General features: G+C 38.1%; 1 protein-coding gene across 1 annotated transcript; it reads left to right on the forward strand.

Moving 5' to 3' along the window:
* The first annotated feature begins 585 nt into the window (after positions 1–585).
* Positions 586–20,947, forward strand: capn1a (calpain 1, (mu/I) large subunit a). Its single transcript, XM_072677427.1, has 21 exons — positions 586–3,755; positions 6,864–6,933; positions 9,155–9,273; positions 9,591–9,724; positions 10,916–11,084; positions 11,249–11,332; positions 11,491–11,576; positions 11,678–11,752; positions 11,989–12,149; positions 13,199–13,368; positions 13,916–13,927; positions 14,596–14,807; positions 15,837–15,876; positions 15,968–16,033; positions 16,407–16,464; positions 16,661–16,725; positions 16,862–16,930; positions 17,526–17,604; positions 17,772–17,885; positions 19,106–19,164; positions 19,264–20,947. Exons 1-21 carry the CDS (start codon positions 3,378–3,380, stop codon positions 19,288–19,290), a joined length of 2,247 nt encoding a protein of 748 aa, XP_072533528.1. The 5' UTR covers positions 586–3,377; the 3' UTR covers positions 19,291–20,947.
* The last annotated feature ends 631 nt before the right edge of the window (positions 20,948–21,578 follow it).

The raw sequence follows: 21,578 nt of genomic DNA on the forward strand, positions 1-21,578 counted from the left end.
CGGTTTCCACAAGATCCTCTCATTCTGGAGCAAGGAAAGTACAACAAGGAGGTAAAACACGGTGGCCTACAAGTGTGCCCCAAATACTGGGGTCCTTTATAGCTAGATATGTATGTATTTACTGGTGGTTCTCAGCTCCAGCCCCCCTGGACAGTCCCCTGCGATTCCCTTCCCATAGCACACCTGATAACATCTACAACAGGGCAAGTTTATGTTTTTACACTGTAAAATGCTCACTAAAGTACTTATTTAATGTGGTAAGAAGCAATTTCACGTCTTAATGAAAGGAGCAAGGCAAAAAGAAAGTGTTTATGTGAGCAAAAACAATATTTTAGCTCAAATTAAATACTAAATTCATTTATTCAATGTAGTATTATAGCCAGCTACATAATCTGCCTCCTAAACTGACTGTAGTGAAATGCCTGACAGCCTTATCTGACACATGTATTTGCCCCATTGTTTCTTCACCTTTCAGCATCAACACCTTTTTTTTTTTTTTTTTTAAATTTCTAAGGATATTTTTCTGTTTACAGTTTAATGCAATAAATAATTAATAATGAAAATCTATGAGACACTATCAGCCAGGTTTGGTGTTCAGATGTTCTTCTTTAGTGTTTCTGTGTTAGTGCTGTACATGAGAGGTTAACCATGCTGGAAAACATGACTAGTCAGTAGTCATCCTCACATCCTCACATAATTCATACATGGGTTTGTTAAAGGTACGCAGGTTAGGGCACAGTCCTGCGAACTATAGCTACATATAAACTACAGACAGACCATTTAGACAACAGCTGCAGTGCTCAGATTCAGACCCCAACACACATCATGTAGGCATGAAGACACTAGATTGCCTTTCCATGTGTAGATCTTTCACTTCCAAAATCTCGAACAACAGAAATCTTGAATGTAATTGATGCATAAAATAATTGGTACGTAAAAAGTTCCTTTAACGCTCAGTATCAGTGTTTTTATGGTATGATGGGGTCCAAATGCAGAACACCATCGATCCATCCATCCAGGAGGGAAAGGCCAATGTACATATTTACATATGTGCGGTATCAGAATATCTGATTTCTATGTTTGTGTGTTCTTGAGGGTTTAAGGAACTAGCAATATACGTGTACCTAGAAAGATACAATATGGTCCTTAAAGCCCTTGTAGTTCAAATGGACACTACCTTCATCCTTCAAGGTGATCGGATCATATTTGTTACTGCAAAAAGAGATTTAGATACAGTTATGTTCCTTAAGTGAGAGGATTGAAGATGCCCTTGAGGGTACCACCAAAAATGTTTCTTTGAGAATGACAACAAAAGGTTTCCATAACCTCTTTTATCTATTATTTCAGGCTAAACATTAAACTATTAATCATAATTTCTATTAAATAAGTCCTAAATGTTATTTTCGAGGTACAGCCACTGTATTGGGTAGTAATCTACACGTGAGAATTAGTAGGTAAAGTGTGACCCGTGCAGTTCAAGGCGTCAAAACTGTATTTTCAAAAGAAGTTTTTCCTCACTTCAGTGCTGAAAGCAAACACTCGCGCCCCCCTTTTGCTGAATGCATGTGTTTCTGCTGCTTGTTGAATGAGCGAGGGGGCCTTCGTCTGGGGAAGCGGATCACAGGTCTTGAGTGATTAGTTCTCATTGTCAGCGCTACAAAGAACTGTTTGAACTAGCTCTTTAGAGTGATACACACACACACATACTCCAGTGGAGGAAAATCCCAGCTACATTTTATGGGTTTATTCTTTACAAGAGTCTCTGCCATGGGGAAAAGTATATGGACATCTGATCATTCTTTATTTCTTCTGAAATCAGAGTTATTAATAAAAGTCGATCTTGCTTTTGTTGGAGCAACTCTACTCTCTTTTGTCCAGGGAAGAAGTCTTTCTACTAGATTTTGGAGGATTTGATTTGATTGCATGTTGAATAATCACCTCCCCACCTCATCCCCAACTTCCAAACTCATCCGCCATTATTCCAGAGAACACCGGAATTCCACTTCTCCACACCTTAATGCTGGGGGGCTTATACCCCTCTAGTCCACGCCTGCCATTAGTCATAGAGCCAGTAGGTTCATGCTGATCTGCTTCAGAGAGTCCTATTCTATTGGCAGTCCTTCTCTACAGGGACTAGACAAGCTGTATATATGCATGTGCATACATCTGTGTCAGTAATAGGTGCAACCTTAAGTAGCGAAATGCATTTATTAGAAGGGGTGTCCACAAACATTTGTATTTTTATGGTGCCGTAAATGGTTGCAGTGGAATTGCATGAACTTCTCCCTGTAAATTTGGCCTTTACAGTTCTTTGGAGTGATGGAGCCATGGAAAATCCACTTCTGGTTATCTATGCAACCTGGAAGTGTGGATGTCTCTTTGAAGATGTGCAGTTTTAATCCTTATAGAACCTCATCATAATATAAAGCATTTATACCAGTTGTAGATTGTTTCTTCATGTTCACATCAGGAACCATTCAAGAGTGAACAACAATTTCTGTGTTACTTCAGTTGCCACAATAATGCATCGTTAAATGGATGATCATTTAATAATTGATTAAATGGTTAATGAAAATGGTAGTTCATAATAGTATTCAGTGGTTGTCTTCAATGCTGAGTAGTTGCTGAAGAAAGCTAGAGCCTAGATCAGCTCTGGGGGGGATTTTTAAAAGTAGAGATTGAATATTGACCACGCTGTCCTACCGAATAAGCAGTCCTTTCATTACAATTACATTTGATCAGCAAATGTGATTGCTAAGATGGTCAGTATATTTCTACATAGATGTCACGGCCTATGCCTTTGGGCCTGGCAATCATCCAGCACTGTCTTTGCTCTTTGCTGAAGCAGTATAGGAAAATAAATTAGTCAAAGTGCTTTCTGTACACAGACTCTACCAGCAGCAGGCAGGTGCGTCATTGGAAATAAATTCCTTTTGAGAGCTAGTGACTCTTCCAATTCATCACCATTCTGTTACCTGTAGACTTGACCAAGTAGTGAAATCACGCTCAGTAGTGAAACTGTCCTGAAAGAGCAAGTCCAGTGTTCAGTCCATTCTTGCAGGTCATGGATTTGACCTGGCCTAGGACTAAAATTGCAATGCCAGTGGGGTTCTCCATTAATATCCTGTTTAGTCTAGTCTCAGGCTTAATCTCGCACTGGGAAAGTGGTCCATTTAGGTTCATTTGAATTGGAGTGTTTTTTTAAATTAATAGATTATTAGCAGTGTTTTTTAAATCATCAATAAGTGGTTTATTGATCTGTTTTGTATTGTGTAAAATTCAGATAACCAACATATTATGATAAATCCCATGTATCAGGAGGTTCTTTTTTGCCATCGTCACCCACCTACCCTTAGCTCAGTATTTGATTCAGTTGAATGAATGAACTGTGCACATTAGTCTGCAGTACTCTAACTCCGTGCTCATCAAGTCTGTTAGTGCAAATGGCAACCTCTGCTATTTATACCCCGTCTACCCCACTTTACCCTGTCTTTTTCTGTCTTCCTAGCATGTTCTCGTACGGAGGGATCTCGGCACACATCAGTGCAAACAGGCTAAGGTCAGAAGGAATGGGTTCCAATGAGCAAGCTGTCCACTTCCAAAACCAGGTTTTTGAAGACATCAGGCAGGAGTGTCTGGAGGGCGGCTTCCTTTTTGAGGACCCATGCTTCCCTGCCGAACCGCCCTCACTGGGATTTAAGGAACTTGCACCATACTCCTCCAAAACACGTGGAGTGGAGTGGATGAGACCTACGGTGAGGGGGGAAGAGTAGCACCTTTCACTTCACAGTCAATATATCTTTCTTCTGTGGCTGAAATGGTAGTAGATTAAAACCCTTCTTAACTCTCAATAAAAGTTAAAACAGTGTAAAATTATTTTATTCATATTTAGGTAGTTTCGGACCATTTCTCTTGGTCAGTGTAAAGAACAACTATTCACTACAGCGACAATGTGAAATTTAGCTCATTTAAAAAAATTCACTACCACCCACATTTCTGATGAACCTATGTAACAAAGTAGTCAGATTCAGATCACATGACTGTTACTGACCGTTCCTCACCATGACTGAAATCACGTTATTCATTTGTTATTTAAATATCTCTAAGCCACTAATAGTAATTACGCACGATGCATTTAAAACATACTACTTTGTTTATAAATATGAGCGGCACGGGCAGCACCGACGCCTGGTGTTGTAGAGCTATCTGTCGAAGCATGTAATCCTTCTTATATAAAACTGCTGGACTATTAAAGTACTGTACAAACCTTTTTTTTGAGGACCTACCCAAGCACTGTAAATGGCTGCTCACTCCTCTCACTGTTAATCCTCCTCCTCTAGGTTCAAATGACGTGTAGTGTTGTTACAGCAGACTGTCTGTAGTCACTGGAGCAGAAGGGGGGGGGGGTTGTGCTGTTCCCGGCTGAAGCACATGTATAATTGAAGCATTCCAGAGCAGCCAGACACCCAAAAGGAGCAGGCGAATTTGTTTATTTCTGACATCTCTGAGGATTAATTGCAGCCTGAACTTGACAGTTAGTTTCAGAGTAAAGGTCATTTGCATATACAGTTATATGTGGGGGGAAAAATAGCACCCCATTAAAAACCATTTTAACGTGTTGGAAATTTATGGAAATACATGGAAATCTGATCTTGATTGTATCTCTTATGAGAATCTTAAAACAAGAGACAATCAAAAGCAAACCAATCTAAATGTCTGAGATGTAAATAAGACAGGCTCCTCCAGAATCCATGTTCTAATCATCTGCATCTGTGTGCTTCACCTGATACTAATTTTACAAATTTAGAAGTGGAAATAGATGTGGGGGTGTTCAACATTTTCCTCACAAGAAAATGTTATATTTATATGTGTAGTTATATATTATATATTATATTATATATTATATATTATAGTTATATCACCTCCCTCTCCCAATATTGTTCAATATGAAACTCTTATTTCCAGATGTTAAGGTTTTCATGGGGTGGCCTAAGTTTTTTATATATAACCCTATCGTCTTAAAACAAACCATTATTTTGGAAAATTGTCATGGATATTTGTCATGGAAAAATGTTCTTATAAGAACTTGGTATAAGATGTAAGTTTGTAGTCAACCTAAAAACACCATCAGGGTTTAAATAAATGTGATAAATCTGAAATACATAGAGATATTTAACAGTAATATAACTTATCATAACACAGAACACGTATAAAAGATAATTAATATTGGAAAATGTCAAATTCAACTGTGGCTTAAATACAGTACCACAAAAAAAAAAAGTAGAATAGAAACCTTTTCTTAAGCAGATCAGTGCCCATTTAAAAGGAGCTGAAACTGTTTCCTTAAGCAGTTTGTGTTGACCACTACAGACTCACAGTAAAAGCACTGACCTATAACACTATGCTAGTCATGTATACAGTATGTAGAGTCTTGACACCAGCATGCCGCTTGGTTCAACCCTTCACAGTAGTAGTGTACTGTAGGAGGGTCTGCATACCTCTCTGAGCAGGACTGAGTGAGACAGCCCCTCTCCTCTCATTGTTTATACTGCAGCTGTTACCCTGATAGCTCAGACTTGTGTGCAGTCCAAGTGTTTTAGATTGCAGGTCTGGAAGGTAGAGTGTAGTATTAATCTACGGCGTCTGTAACACGACAGTAACTACTAGCATTTATCCAAGAGTTATTTGTTGTGCCTATGAGGCCCTATTGTCTGCAGTGTTGTGTGGTTTTACAACAGTGTAGACATACACTCTAATAAAATACACTTAGATTCAGAAAATATAGGAAATACAAAAATGTTTGTCATCTTGCGTGTTTAAAGTAGTAGGAACTCTTAGAGATGGCACTGAGCAAGGATGATTGGACTATAATTACCTAAGGGGTGTGTGATGGGATTCATAGATTGAGAAAAGGTGTTACAGTGCAGTGAGTGTCTGGTTGGATGTGTGGAAAATGGGTCACGACGCAGAAGTTATTGATTGCCAAAAAGGAGTGATTGCATTTGGGCGTGCCGGAGGCCACAGTGTCAAGGAAGTAGCTGAATTTAGCCTACAGCAGTCACAGCGGCTTATTTTTCTCACGAACATTGATAGTGTACATTGATTGTAGTTGCTTAATTGAGTTTGCTCCCTGATCTTGTCTCTGTCCACTACACCCGTTTCCTCCCCACCTTCTACATAAAAATCAAAACCGTGCCACTGATGGATCATCAATGATGAAGGTTCTTTAGCTAGCTTGTTAACTAAGTGGGTGAAATATGGGGATAAAATACAGTGAATAGAGAACAGAGAGAGTGGGGGACAAATTAAAGGCAGGTGTGGGAATTCTGTAAGTGTCAAATACCTGCATATCATGCTTATCTTGTTCAACATGCTGGCAATGATGAACGTAAAAAAAACTTTAACTGAATAGTTAATTAAATATGATAGCTATTCAGAGGCCGTGTGGGCTATCGCTGGTCTTTAGAAAAATATAAAATGACAAGTTGGAGTATTTTTAAATAGAGGCTTATAAAATGTAAAAGAAATACATATATTTTTGTTTGGATATTAGTTTTTTGCTTTTTCTAGGCTTGTTTCCGTAGGCCTGGTATCTTGAGATCTGGCAAAACAGCTCAAAGTGCTTTTTAAACGAAGCACAGTGCAGGACAGCCAAGCAGAGAGCTCATTTACATAGATCAGTCTTAAATGCACTGTAACAAAACACAGTCGGTTTAATTCTCAGTGATAAAGAGAAAGTTGGGAAATGTATGTGATTGTTACCATAATTTAAATACATGAAAAACGCAGGATGTGCCCCCTTAAAGCGTTCTGCTTCTGTCCATATTCACTTGTTTTAAGCTTTGAACTTGTTTCTCCTTTAGGAGTTATGTGATGACCCTCAGTTCATTCTTGGAGGAGCCACAAGGACAGATATCTGTCAGGGAGCTCTTGGTAAGTTTCTGCTGTCTCCTGCGCCAAATACTGAAAACCTTAAAACTCCTCCAGGTTTTAAGAAGTGTTTATACGCATTTCTCATGGTATTCTTAGTAACCTATGCATAGCTCGACCAGCAAGGGGATTCCTTAAACATGAGTATGAGGGAGCGGCAGTGACTCAGCTGTCCTGGGCTGTGCCGAAGGGAATCGAGTGGTCTTACACAGAGCTGGAATCAGGCCAAGCTTTCAAAGTGCAAACTTGAGCCAGCTTATCTTCTCTGATTCATATGAATAGACTTTTATGGGCTCTCACAAACATCATGCCTACACCCATCTACAGCCAGAAGATATTGAACATGCAGTTAGTCCACCGGCCACGCACAGGAACCATTTTTCGGTTTCTGTGTGTGTGTGTGTGTGTGTGGAAAATTCTTTGTGGCGCCAAGGCCAGTTTCATGTCAGGGATGGTAAACAGAAATGGGTTCTCACTACACTGACTCACGCAGGCCTCACTGTAAGTCTGTTATGCCGGGGAAACACCCGTCCTCCCGGATATTGTCCCCCTGCTGGTTAAAACTGATACTTCTTTCCAAATTATTTATATGAATTCTTTAAAGTTAGCGAAATAACTAATATTTGTTATTATTATTATTATTATTATTATTATTATTACCATTATTATTATTATATTGAAAAAATTGTAATTAAATGTTTTTTCCATGTAAGATTCAAACAAAAGTTTGCACAGCTGAGCACTAAAGATACAGTTTGAGACATATGGACCAATCACTGTTCGGGGAAGGTCTCGAAGCAACCAGCTCATTTATTGTAATTATTAAAGGGTCTTATTAGCAAATAGCCCACACATTCCTTGTTGTAATGGTTTCCTGTACTTATGCCACCAATGTTCTTTTATATGCAATTATTCCAGTAATTATACAGTGCATATAAAAATATTCCCGCCTTAAGTATTTCCACCTTTTAATGCTTTTAGAAATGGGATCATGGTCAATATAATTTGGCTTGTTTTTGTTTGCGTGTGTGTGTGCATGCGTGTGTTTTGTTTTTTTGTGTCAAAGTGAAAACAGTCAATTTTATGAAAATATAGAATGTAAAAAAAAAACCTGATTGCATAAATATTCACCCCCTCTAAAGTAACTGACCTAATTTATCAGTGGTCTACACGCTAGTAGTCTCACAATTCACTGCACTCTCTCTTTTACTAATTCTCTATCTCTCTTTTACTAATTGTAAGACTACTAGAACCAAGTGCCTGGACCTCTGTTTAATTAGGTCAGTCACTTTAAGGGGTAAATATTTATGCAAATGTATTTTTGTTTATGTATTTTTATTAATTGACATTACTGTAGAAATGTAGTTGTCACTTTGACTCTTTGACATTTTATTTATGATTGCAGTAAAAGGGGAAAACATCCAAGGGGGTGAATAATGTTTATAGGCACTACATGCTAAATACAGTACACTTACAGTACATGAGTACATATGAACGTCCATTCAGCATGTAGTGCCGATAAAAGGTTAAAACCATAAAAAATGAACAGTATAAGTAAATTGATTACTTAATACAAAAAAGCAAGACTTGTTTAGTTAAAAAATTGGCATTTAAGAACTGAAAACATATTTGAGCTGACAACGCAAAGTTAACAATGACTAAAAACTATAACTATTTCTCTAAATATTTTTGAAAATATGTATACATGCTTTAAATGTTTTTTTGACCAAGTGATACCATAGAAGAACCACTTTTATTTTTTATTTTATCACTTTTTTTTTTTCACTTGATGTAAAGGTTCTTTAGTGGAGGTATGACAACTTAATTTTGGGAGGAGGCCCACGCCCCAAATTCATCCCACTTAGCCACATATAAACCTTTAGTCTCACTCCATCACACAGCTTCACATCCTCAGCCTCCCTGTCCTCCCTCTTCCTGTAGCAGCACCGAACTCCAGCTCAAAACCCCTTTTAGTTCGCCTCCCCGTTTCAGTGATTATAGGTGTGGGACATAGTAGCAAATCAATATAAAGGCTCCTCTTCACACATCTATTTAAGGTTCTTCTTCACACATCTCTTTAACAAACATGTTTCTTTAAAAAAACATTTAAAGCACCTTCATATGTGAGATTGTTAACTTGGTAGTGTCATCATATCAGTATCTGTGCATTTAACTTTTTCCCCTCTTTTCCCCTCCCTCTCATATTCCTGTCTGCTCCTGTGAGGTGACTGCTGGCTTCTGGCTGCCATTGGTTCTCTCACCCTTAATGAAAAACTCCTACACAGAGTTGTTCCCCATGGGCAGAACTTCCAGGACGACTATGCTGGGATTTTCCATTTTCAGGTATTGCAGTGTTTTATGGGACTGTACATTATTGAGGATTATAGCACAGTGAGTTAAAACGACAGCTGTTACAACAACTGTTAAAAGTAAAGGTGAAAAGGTTCTTTGAAGTGAGGCCATAGAAGAACCATCTTTGGTTCCTAGCTTTCCCTGTATTGGAAGGAACAACCAAGACCTTTGATTTAATTAAATGTATGTGATGAACATTTATAGCTGCTCTGATTAACACAAATCATTAATTTTCCTACATATTATTCTCCATAATCATTCATTTAGATGGCAAAAGTACTAACAGCATTCTGTCTCATATGCTTTAGTTCTGGCAGTTCGGGGAGTGGATGGATGTTGTGATTGATGATCGGCTGCCCGTTAAAGATGGAGAGCTCATGTTTGTTCACTCTGCAGAAGGAAACGAGTTCTGGAGTGCCTTGATAGAAAAAGCTTATGCCAAGTATGTTGTTTGACACTTGTATTTAACTAAACATCTGTAATATCATTCACACTCACATTTACTTTATTGTTCTTAAAGTACAGGTGTACGAAGTAAATACTCTCTACCCTCTGTAGCTGAAATAATATATATATATAACATTTTGTGCAAATCCTAATGTAGAGATACTTAGAAAAACTAAAAATCATGAATGTGTCCTGTACAAAAGAATTAAGTGCTACAAAGGATCAGATTATTTTTCAGGCTTCAGAAAAGCCATAAACTGTAACTAGAAGCTGTCAGCTGAATCACGTTTTCAAACAAATCTTCAGACCTTGTACTAACACTTATCAAACACAGGCTCTTTGAAGTAACTGTTTATAGATCTGAAAACAAAGGTAATCGAGTTTTCAGCTTTACGTTTCTGCTGTGTAATGCTTTTAAGAAAAGGCTCTTTAGGGCAAATAGCAAGATGAGATCTGAAAGTCCAAGAACACTCTGTGAGTGATCTGGTCATGTGCAGACAGGCAAAACAAATCCCTTCATATGACACATTAGTCAGTGTGTTGCTTTGCTTGCTTAAACGTAATATTCATGTGAAGGAAGACTCAATGGAAGGAAGTCTTTACTAGTCTTTTCTAGTCAGAAGTCGGATTAGTTCTGTGTTGTGGACAGAGAATGTCAAAATATAACTTTTAGGCCACAGCTTTGGGGTTGTGTTGCACCCAGTGCCATTGGCAATATTATACAGGTATGGAAAAGAATGGATTCCACAAAATACCAAGAAGTTCTGGATGGACAGTAACTGTGCATATTGTGTTTAATGTTTTGTCATTGGCCAAGGGTGCCCAAACATTTGCATAATATCATATATTCTTAAGAATAATTATAAATAATCTGGTAACTACAGTTAAAGTAGTTGTAAGTTAAGTACATAACTGCATACGCACATGTTAAGAGTTAAATAGTAGTAAATTTATACCTAGCCTTCAGAAAATATTTACTATATTGAAAACAAGCATCATTGTAGCTAATAATGCTATTTGTACAGCTATTTTTCTATATGCTAATGTTTTTGTTATTAAGATCATTTTTCTTTTAGTTTAGGGTATGATGTACTTCTGTTCTGCTGTACAGCATTGTAAAATCTAACTCTGAGCACTGACACAGATGTGACCATAGTAAACCAATATGTGCATGTGTTGTCTACAGACTGAATGGATCTTACGAGGCTTTGTCAGGTGGCTCCACCACTGAGGGATTTGAAGATTTTACTGGAGGTGTGTCAGAGATGTACGAGCTCAGCAAAGCTCCCAGGGACCTCTACCGCATCATCTCTAAAGCACTGGATAGAGGCTCACTCCTGGGGTGCTCCATTGATGTGAGACGAAGCACACCCACACACTTGCACATTTCATAAAATGTCAAGGCATGGAGTTGTGCATCAATCCTATGTGATTATACAGAAAGTTGTGAAATGGCAAGGCCATTTTTTTCTATTCATTGATGAGATTTGGGATTAATTCATGGTAATTCTATTCTCAGATCACCAGTAGATTTGACATGGAAGCTGTGACGTTCAAGAAGCTGGTAAAAGGCCATGCCTACTCGGTGACTGGCCTTAAACAGGTAAAAGCTTAATATTGAAATGCTGTATATTGATTAATCTATTGATAAGTATATTGTAACATATCATGTCAGCATATTACATTTTTGTAGGGAGGCTAATGATTGGTTTCTATGTATATGCATGTAGTGGTTTCTCAGTGCATTCTTATCTGTACTAGGTGAATTTCAGAGGTAATATGGAGAGACTTATTCGCATACGTAATCCTTGGGGTCAGGTGGAATGGACCGGTGCCTGGAGCGACAAGTGAGTTGGGGCAGGGAAAGGGGGGATTAATTAGTAATAATACATTTGAAAACACACACATGCAGATGAAATACCAGTTGTAAGCTATTTCTCTTTCATAGTTCATCTGAATGGGATGAAATTGATCCATCAGAGCGGGAAGATTTGTGTCTGCAGATGGAGGACGGAGAGTTCTGGTAAGCCTTCTATGTACACTTTGCTACAGTGCATCCTCAGTATGAGCAGATGAGGTTGGCTTTTACTTTTCCAGGTCATTTACATTTTATGTCCATGTTTCCGTTGGACTTGTGCTCACGTAACTGCAGGCAAATATATAAAACTTATATATATATAAAATCCAGCTGTGTTCAATCACCATAAATGACTCTAGACACACACCGTGACTTTTCATACTCTTTGTCTTTGTCTATAGGATGTCCTTCAATGAGTTTTTGCGGCAGTTCTCCAGGCTGGAGATTTGTAATTTGACTCCGGATGCCCTTAGTGATGATGGGATAAGCCACTGGAATACCATGCAGTTCCATGGAGCATGGAGAAGGGGGAGCACAGCCGGAGGCTGCAGAAACCATCCCAGTGAGTGACCGCAGCAAAACTTTGTGACCTCTTACAAGGAGCTCTGATTCATTCCAGGGCTTCAAACGTGCTGGTTTACGGAGTGTCACCTCCAAGATTAGATTCAGCTCCTACTTTCATTGACATTCAAGAAAATTGACCGAAGAAAAGTTTCATAAAACCATTGAACCCCCCTTTTTGTAAGAGCACAGGTCATCAGTTTGGAAAAGGATTGGGAAACCACGAAAACAGCATTCTATTATATTAGGGACTCAGTTTGTGAGGCCTGCTCTAAGCAGATTTACACATGTGCCATTTTCAGTCTATTTCTTGATAATAGATTGAACTGAACTCCAGGGGATGTTCAGTGACTTGGATTTTTTTTGTATCCTCCCCATCCTACTCTTCCATGTGTTTTTCTCAGAATTGCCTGGAGTGTTCTTTTTTCCTCATGCTGTATTTGTAGCCAGGAATACCGATTAACCAGTGACTGGACCTTCCAGACAGGTGTCTTTTATACTACAATCACCTGAGACACATTGCACTCAGGTGATCTAGATTTTACTAATGGTGAGACTGCTAGCCCCAGTTGCCTGGATCTCTGTGGAATTAGGTCAGTCAGTTATTGTACATTTATATATTTTAGTTTAAGTGGCATTACTTTATAGAAATCTGGGTTTTTAATTTCTTGTTTAAAAATCCAAATTATATTAACCATAATTTCTTTTATGAAAGCAATTTCATAAAACTACTTTCTGTTATTTGTATGTATTTTTGTTTAGGCAATTGAACAATAATTGTGAGAGAAATTTTTAAGTAATTGTTCTTCGTCTGGTTAAATTATTCTTCAGAGTGATCCAATGGAAAACATTTTTGTTAGATGGTTTCTGTATACCACCAAAAGGGTTCCACTATTATTATGAGTCAATATAGTACCCAAAAACAGCCCTATTTGCTTAGAGTTCATAAGACCCTGATGGTTCCTCGCTAGCTTCTACTGGCGTGAAAGCTCCACAACTGGGATCAGCCCTACAGTTCTTCTGAAAGTCTCTCTGTTTCTTGTTGTGTAGACACTTTCTGGATCAACCCGCAGTATAAGATCACTCTGTTAGAGGAGGACGATGACCCAGAAGATGACGAGGTTGCCTGCAGCTTCCTTGTGGCTCTCCTACAAAAGGACAGAAGGCACCATCGCAAACACGGACAGGACATGCACACCATCGGCTTTGCTGTTTATGAGGTAAGAACTGGGCAGCAGTGTTGATAATAGCCCTCTGCTTTCAGTCACTGTTGTAACTGTGGTCCTGAGAATGAGTTCTAGAAGATGGCACTCTCAGCATGTATAAGGTCTCCAAATTGCTGTAGTGTAATAACGTGTATGTACATTTGTATGCAAATGTTTGGGCGCTCCTTAAATGTAAATAATACCTTTTTCTCATGAAATTAGATGTCCAGACTGAAATTAGATGTCCAGACTGAAATTAGATGTCCTGACTCACCATGATTTCACAATGATTATGCCACTCAATTGCAACAATTGCAGGCTTTTGCAGTACTCATACTGTAGAAGGTTGTACTACGCAAATGTAGCCCTCACACATGACTGTGCTTTTACAGTTTGCACCAAACAGTCACAGTTCCAGATGAGTGTTACTGGATTGCTCACCAAACGAACCCTTTTTATCTGCTTAAGCAAAGGCTCTGGCTTTGCTGATAAGGAATAACCAAACAGAGCTGTTCCGTTTTAGATGTGTTCCTGATGGCTGTTTCTTTTTCTTTTTTTGCAGATTCCTGATGAGGTATGGGCTTATGCTGTCAGTTGCCCTTGCACAGATTGACCTACAGAAAAAATAGGGTCCTATTTATTTGGCACATGCATTTTGAAGGCAGTGGACCAGTTTTGTCTACAAACAGATTCATGAAACAAGAAACATGAAATGTTACTGTTTATAGTAGGCAAGTTAAACAGCCTGCTACTTGTTCAATTAGTTAAATTAGTTCCTTGGCTAGAAACAAATGTTCATTGGGTGTCCGTTTTGAGTGTTGGTTACAAATATGCATCTTATTAACATTGATTTAGGCTGGCTTTTTCTGAGGACACGTAAAAGTACAGCAAAGCCACTGCCTTGTTGATCATCGCCACAGTGACACATCCTCTTATACAGCCCATGGCCCCCCGAAAGTTTAATTACAAACTTCTATTACCAAAGAATAGCCCAACCAGTTTGTAAAGAAGTCCCTGTAGTTGCTGAGTAATAAACCTTAGTGTGTAATAAGCCCTGCTGCGCTAAGAGATTAACAAATAGGACTTACGAATTGTGGTTAGTGCTCAGCTGAACGACGCTGGCCCAGTTCCACTGTGCACATGCCAGCTTATGAAGTTTCTTATTTTGTCTGCACTTAACCTCTTGATCCTGCTTGAATCAGTTCCAGCCAGCTTTATCAGTTCCATTCTGTGTGGCTGCAGTTCAGGGGTTGTCAGAACGTCCATTTGAAGAAGAACTTCTTCCTGTCCCACTCCTCCTGCGCTCGCTCGGAAACCTTTATCAATCTCAGAGAGGTGAGTGCTCGCCTGCGCCTGCCCCCTGGAGAGTACCTCATCGTCCCCTCCACCTTTGAACCCAGCAAGGAGGCCGACTTCGTCCTGCGGGTCTTCACTGAGAAGCAGTCTGAGACAGAGTGAGTTTTTGTGACGTGTTTTTTTGGGCCCTTAATGATGCCTTAATTCCCTCAGATTTGTCGGTGGGATAGTGCTTGATGGTGGCTATGTTTATGTAACATGTTATAATTACATCTGACCTGAGGAATTCTGAGGATTTAGGTTAGCAGTACAGTTTGAACTGGTAATTTTGAACATAAAACACTATAAAAGTTAAAAAATAACAAGAAAAGTCATGGACTAAACTAAAATTCCCACTAGTTTTTAATTGAGCAACTAAATTCTGTATGCAGAATGCAGCTGTATGCAGTGCTTGAAGTGGGCTTGTACTCACCAGTACACAGTACCATCACTGTTGGGATTACAGGCACTCTCCTCATGAGGTTCTGAGGTTCACATAAACCCTATATGTGTTTATGTAAACCCAAATATAGGGTTTATACATAAAATATGTCACGTGCATTTGCAATAACATTTTTACAGCTTTTTTTTTACGTGTTTAAGTCCCACTTTCTTGTCGTCACTATTGTTCTTCATCTGCGTGTACATTTACATCCACATCTACACGCACTGGTGGAACTGCTTGAAAGAGAAAGAGTGCAAAATGCCTAAACGCAAAGGTAAATACACTAGGGGATCAGGGTGATTAAGGAGGATCAGGTACTGGCACTTTTCCCCACTTCAGGCACTGGCTGTATGTAACCAGTGTAAAAGTTTTACAATGTAAGGTTCATTTACAGTCCATTTATGGAACGTCATCTGTGGAAATGGATAGTTCTAATTAACCAAAAGAATGCCAGAGTTCACATAAAATGCCCTTCGAAACATTTGAGCCTCCTTAAACGTCACCATGTCCGTCTGGATTACAAATAACACTTTGATATTTTCTGATGTGTGATATTTAGATTCAAACCTGAAACCTGCCTGTTGCTTCACACAGTATCCTGTTTTCAGTGATCTGTTTTTTTAGTGAATCGTGAGATCTTCATGAATTTTCACAGTAGTGTTTATGACATTTGACCTGGTTGCATATGATTTATTTGATGCAGGGAGCTGGATGATGAGATTTCTGCAGACTTGGAAGATGAGGTAGGCTTTGGGTGACACTGGTAATATCAAATTCAAAGTCAAAGTCTTGGGTCTTGTATTTGTGTGTAATGTTTATGTGGTTGTCTTTTAGGAGGAAATCACAGAGGATGACATAGATGACTCCTTCAAGTCTATGTTTGCTCAACTGGCCGGAGAAGTAAGTGAATTTTCAACTGAATTTATTATTATTTGGTAAATATCATTAGTGTTTTATCAGAATATGTTTTCAAACAAAGCTGTTTTTTGAAAGCTGGTCTTTACATTTCATGATGAATTGACCAGGCCAGTAGAAATGGTCTTGGGATATAATATTGTTACATTAATGTATTGTTTACATTAATGATTTTAGCTATGCATGTTTTTTTGCAGTTGAGGTTGTATGGTTGCTTCAATATGTTTTTATTATATAGCGGATGATGTTACATGTTAGAAGGTTAATAAATGTATAATAAGGTTAATACCAAAGAAATCACATCCGAAAAATATGTCTTTTTTATGGTAAATAATACTATATAATGTCTTTTTCGTAGGATATGGAGATATCTGTCCATGAACTCCGTACCATTCTCAACAGAGTGGTGGCAAGACGTAAGTTGCCTTTTTAAAGACATTTTCTGCACAATTTAACACACAGAATATTATGATTATTATTATTGTGGTCCATTTCCATTTGATGGATTGGGAGGAGTTCATTCTTATCCTTATAGTTTAATTATATTGTGTACACATATATATAAGTAATATATAAGTAATTTAAAAAGCTGTATGTGTCGTGTTCACTCAGACAAAGACCTGAAAACAGACGGCTTCAGCTTGGAGTCATGCAGGACTATGGTCAACCTCATGGATGTATCCTTTCCGCTGTGTTATTATTACTGACATTCTTTAGACTGTCAGTCTGACAGGTTCTTGCCTGGTCAAGTTCTAAGGCATCTAAAACATCAGTTCACTTGTGGTTGTTCTCTCTAACTCTGCCACTCTTCAGAAAGATGGCAGTGCACGCCTGGGCTTGGTGGAGTTCCAGATCCTGTGGAACAAGATCAGAAAATGGCTTGTGAGTAAAAAACATTTATAGAACATTCAGTATCTGTTTCTCCATTTTGAATAGTTTCTTTAGCTTCTTTATTTTTTGTGAGATGATGTACACTACCTTTGTATATCCCTGTGTATGAACCAAACAAAACATGAAAAATTAATCCCCTATAACCTTTTGAAGTGTAGCCTAAATTGTAATTAATTTTATTAGGGAATATTATAGAGATCAGTGTGTTGTTTAAGTTGGTGGTTCACAGCGGGTTAACAGGGAATTGTAGATGGTTGCGTAACACACATGTGATATCCCAGGCTATATCCCAGGATATCACATGTTCATTTTCAGCTAAATCGGAATGTGCCTGATGAAGAACTGTCCGTATGCTGTAGATGTGACCGGTCAAGATATGGTTAGAAAGTGCTAGAGTTTTCCTTTAACTTTCTAGAACCCCCCCAGCCATGACATCCATAATACAGTGCATACCCATGTGTCCACAGTGTCCCCCTAGCATTTGTATTTACCTACAAATTAATTCTTTTTTACCTACAAAGCGGTTTTTAATGCACATTGTATGTAAATCTGACCATACAAATCCCATTAATTCTATATCACCTAGGTCATCTACAGGCAATTTGACCTTGATAAGTCCGGGAGCATGAGCTCATATGAGATGCGCCTTGCTGTAGAGTCAGCAGGTAAGGCTCATTCTGTCAAGCACTTGTGTGTGTGTGTGTGTGTGTGTGTGTGTGTGTATATATATATATATATATATATATATATATATATATATATATATATACGCAGACCCAAGTCATTAATCCTTATGTATTTACTGCTGTGTCGTCTGTTTCCTTTATCGTAGGCTTCAAGCTCAACAATAGGCTGAACGAGATCCTCGTGGCCAGATACGCTGAGAACGAAGTCATCGATTTTGACAACTTCATCTGTTGCCTGGTTAAACTGGAGGCCATGTTCAGTATGTCCCTTTATTGCCTTGAGTGCACAGTGTTAAACATTTTCCCAAGTCAGAGATCAAGTTATGGGGTGCCAGTCCTCAGTCCTATATACACTATATGACCAAATGTTTGTGGACACCCCTTCTAACGAATGCATTCAGCTGCTTTAAGTTACAGCCATTGCTGGCACAGATGTGCACACACACAGCTCGTATTATACCTGTAGAGACGTCCTGCCAGTAGAATAGGATAGTTGGGATGGTGGCCTTTGCAGTTTTAGTGTGTAGTATTAAAATAAGTTCAGATGTTTTGAAAACCTAATAAATCAAAGTTTGTACTTTGCTTATCCAAATATCACCTCTATAATATTGTTTGACCCTTTAATAGTAACTAATAGTGGCTAATTGCTAGGAAGCCAAGTCCTCTCCAGGACTCTAGGCCACACTGTTGACCAGGGCAGCTCTCTAGGGCCCAGGCATCCGGCTGTTGCAGCAATTCAGGCCAAGGAAAGTTCTCATCCTGCCCCTGAACTTCTGTTGTCTCTAGCCAGGGTCCTCTCCATGTCAGGTCCTCCTCCAAACTGTTAGATATTTTAGGTTTTAAATTAAAACATTTATGTTATTAATATTTACTGTAAAACCATTACATACTTCAATTTTGTAACTAAGTACAGTTATAAGCTTAAATCTGGATAGTCTAGAGCTTACAGGAATGTCCAGGACATTTTATATTTGGGGCTTTGAATGGGGCAAGAGCACATGTATAGCTGGTATGATTGATAGGCACCATCTACATTAATCATGTGTAGGACAAATCACATAATCTCTGTTTAGTACTTTGTATAGAATGCATGGCTACATACTGGCATTACTGTATTGGCTTCATATTTTGTCTATGATACCTAATACTGCAACTAAAAATAATATGACAGTTTTTTGTGCCCATATTGGTATAATATACTGATTAATGAACAGCTGTATATCTATACTCTGACAATCTGACAATGATATCTCAATTGTTTGTCAGCCCTACTTGTATGTAGCCATGTCCTGCTAGAGCTAAATGTACACTACCACTAGCATAACAGTGCAACTCCTACAGGGGCAAATAACCTATGAGTGCATATATACTACTGTATCACTTATCTAGTAGCCACACTGAGGCTAGAATATATGATGTATGTGATGTAACTGACCCTTCTGCTCAATCTGGATTTCACTGATTTGCCCTTGTTTTTTAGGATCGTTTCAGCAGTTGGACAAAGAAGAGACCGGAGAAGTTGAGATGAACATAACTGAAGTAATTTCCATTTTACCATGGGCTTTTTAGACTGTAACTGTGCTTCTCATGTGCTGATTCATTCTTCTGACACTTCTCCCTGTGTCTTTTTCTGTTTAGTGGCTGTACATTACCATGTGTGGTTGAAGAGGACAGACAGAGTCTTCGTCAACGCAGCAGAAAAATGCCAGAGTTCTGTGAAAGTGCCTCACTGCTGAAGCCATAAGCCTTGAAGCGGTGCTGTATTCTCTATGCAGTCATCGCATCTCCTTTACCTCCAACAAGCGAACAATTATGTAATTTAAACTCTCATACACTGAGTTGCCAGATTATTAGGTCCTCTACCTTCTACTTACACTTACTCGACATTCGTATCTGAAACCCAGACCATATATGTGCACTTTGTAGGTATATAATTGACTGACATTAGCCCATCTGTTGCTGGACAGTTTGGCAGCTCCCACTTTACCTTATTAAAAGAAATTACCATATGACCACTGCTGAAGAGATATTAATTGGGTGGTGATATAGTAAGTACACAGTAACACTGCTGTGGTTTTTACACTGTGGCTGTGGTTTTTACACATCTCAGTGTCACTGTTGGGTTGAGAATAGTCTACCTACCACATATATCTAGCCAGTAGTGGTCCTATGGTCAGAGACTGGTTACTGATGGTCCACTACCACCATTTGATCTATTTATATCGATGGAAAGGGTAGAGGGTGGCTAAAAGAAACTGTGACCGCGACAGATGGGCTGCAGACAGTAACTATTTATCTACAAAATGCACCTAAACAACTGAAATCCAAAGTTTGGAATGTTTTCAGTAAACAAAACATTTATTTTCCAATTAACGTATAAAATTATTCAAATATTACATGTTTTAAAAAATTGTTTTGAAGCTGAAAAAATATATCTTACGCAAAATACCCAGAATAATGAAGTTTATAGATATTTTAAATAATTAAGCTATTATTTTCAGCTATAAATAAATAGTATTCAGAATATCATATCTGTTTCAAGGGTGCTGATCAAATTCCATGTCAGAAAACCTGACAGAAACAACAGAAAATTACAAGATGTTATTTACCTTTTTACTACTAGTTCCCAAAATACTTAATAATACATATTATTGAATAAAGAGTCAAAATATAAATACCTGGCATGTAGTTTAAAGTTAAATCTATTTAAATATTTCAACTGAAAAAAAAAAGTATTGATATTAATAATTATTTCCAATCTTTTGAACAGTCATGTATATGCTAAGTATGCCTGATAAAATGGCAAGTAAGTGTAGGTAAGTTCTATGTATATAAAATCTGGCATCTTCGTGTATGGTGTCACTCAGCCATAATTCTGTGTGAGTGGTGGGAAATTCCAGTCACTGAACTGTACACTGTGATACAGTGATATGGGCAGCAATGACTGGACTTGGCCTCCCTTACTGTACACTGATCAATTCTGTTCTTTGCCGTCTCGGTTTTTATGCTTTATCATGCCACAAATTAGGTACATGTCCACAGATGTCTTGTTTGAAACCTGATTTGGCTGTGGTCAGGTCTTTAAGGTGACAGGCATGGAATAAGTGCCAGTAGTGAACTTAGAGTTTTACATTTGACTGATGAAGAAAGAGCCTGCTTGCATGTTTTAGCTAGAAGTGAGCCATTGCACATTATAACACTGAAATCACTAACATAGTTGTCACTATGGAGCCTGTTAGATGTGAAATACTGTATATATAAATATATATTTGTCATATATCTCTAATAACTGTAGCTGTGGGAAAATAAAAACAAATGCTAATTTGTGTCCCAATGATATTACATTTACAAACAGGTATGTTTGGTAAAACAGGTAAACAGCATTGTAGACATGTCTTTCAACATGTCAGAGAAATAACATAGAACCTCTCTGCACTTAGAAAACCTGAAGCTGATCCAAGCCTTCTATGAGCCCACTACACTTGGCTTTGCAATATAATCATTCAAGTGCTATTTTTGTATTTATGTGCATATTTATTTAACTTACTTTTTGATCTCATGCTTGCCACATGTATTTTTTTGCAAATTATTAATACTATAATAATTAAAAGTTGCAGTTGTAGGATCCCACTACATTCACTTGAAATTTATAAACATAAACATTATTTGGACACATTTATCATGATTTCTAGTACAGAATTGACATTGCAGTTGCAGGCTTCCACTACATAGGCTCTGCCATTGCCTGGACACATTCTACCTGCTGAAATATTTGTAATATTTTACGTCACATATTTATCCGAATTTCCTAAAGATTGACTAAATGTAAACCAGTAAACTATTACAATGTTCTTAATGTGAAAAGCAGATTCTAGTCATCATATTTTATATAGCTATCAGCCAATTATTATAATTTATATTTATAAAATATATTTTTTAGAATGGCACCCAAA

Source organism: Salminus brasiliensis, chromosome 4 (assembly GCF_030463535.1).
Source record: "Salminus brasiliensis chromosome 4, fSalBra1.hap2, whole genome shotgun sequence".
In the NCBI taxonomy this organism is placed as follows: Eukaryota; Metazoa; Chordata; class Actinopteri; order Characiformes; family Bryconidae; genus Salminus; species Salminus brasiliensis.

Excerpts from the sequence above, each read along its gene's own strand:
- capn1a (XM_072677427.1), top strand. The coding sequence starts at position 3,378 with ATGAATGAACTGTGCACATTAGTCTGCAGTACTCTAACTCCGTGCTCA. Across the intron at positions 6,934-9,154 it reads TATCTGTCAGGGAGCTCTTG|GTGACTGCTGGCTTCTGGCT; the intron begins GTAAGTTTCTGC and ends TGCTCCTGTGAG. Across the intron at positions 11,577-11,677 it reads ACCGGTGCCTGGAGCGACAA|TTCATCTGAATGGGATGAAA; the intron begins GTGAGTTGGGGC and ends TCTCTTTCATAG.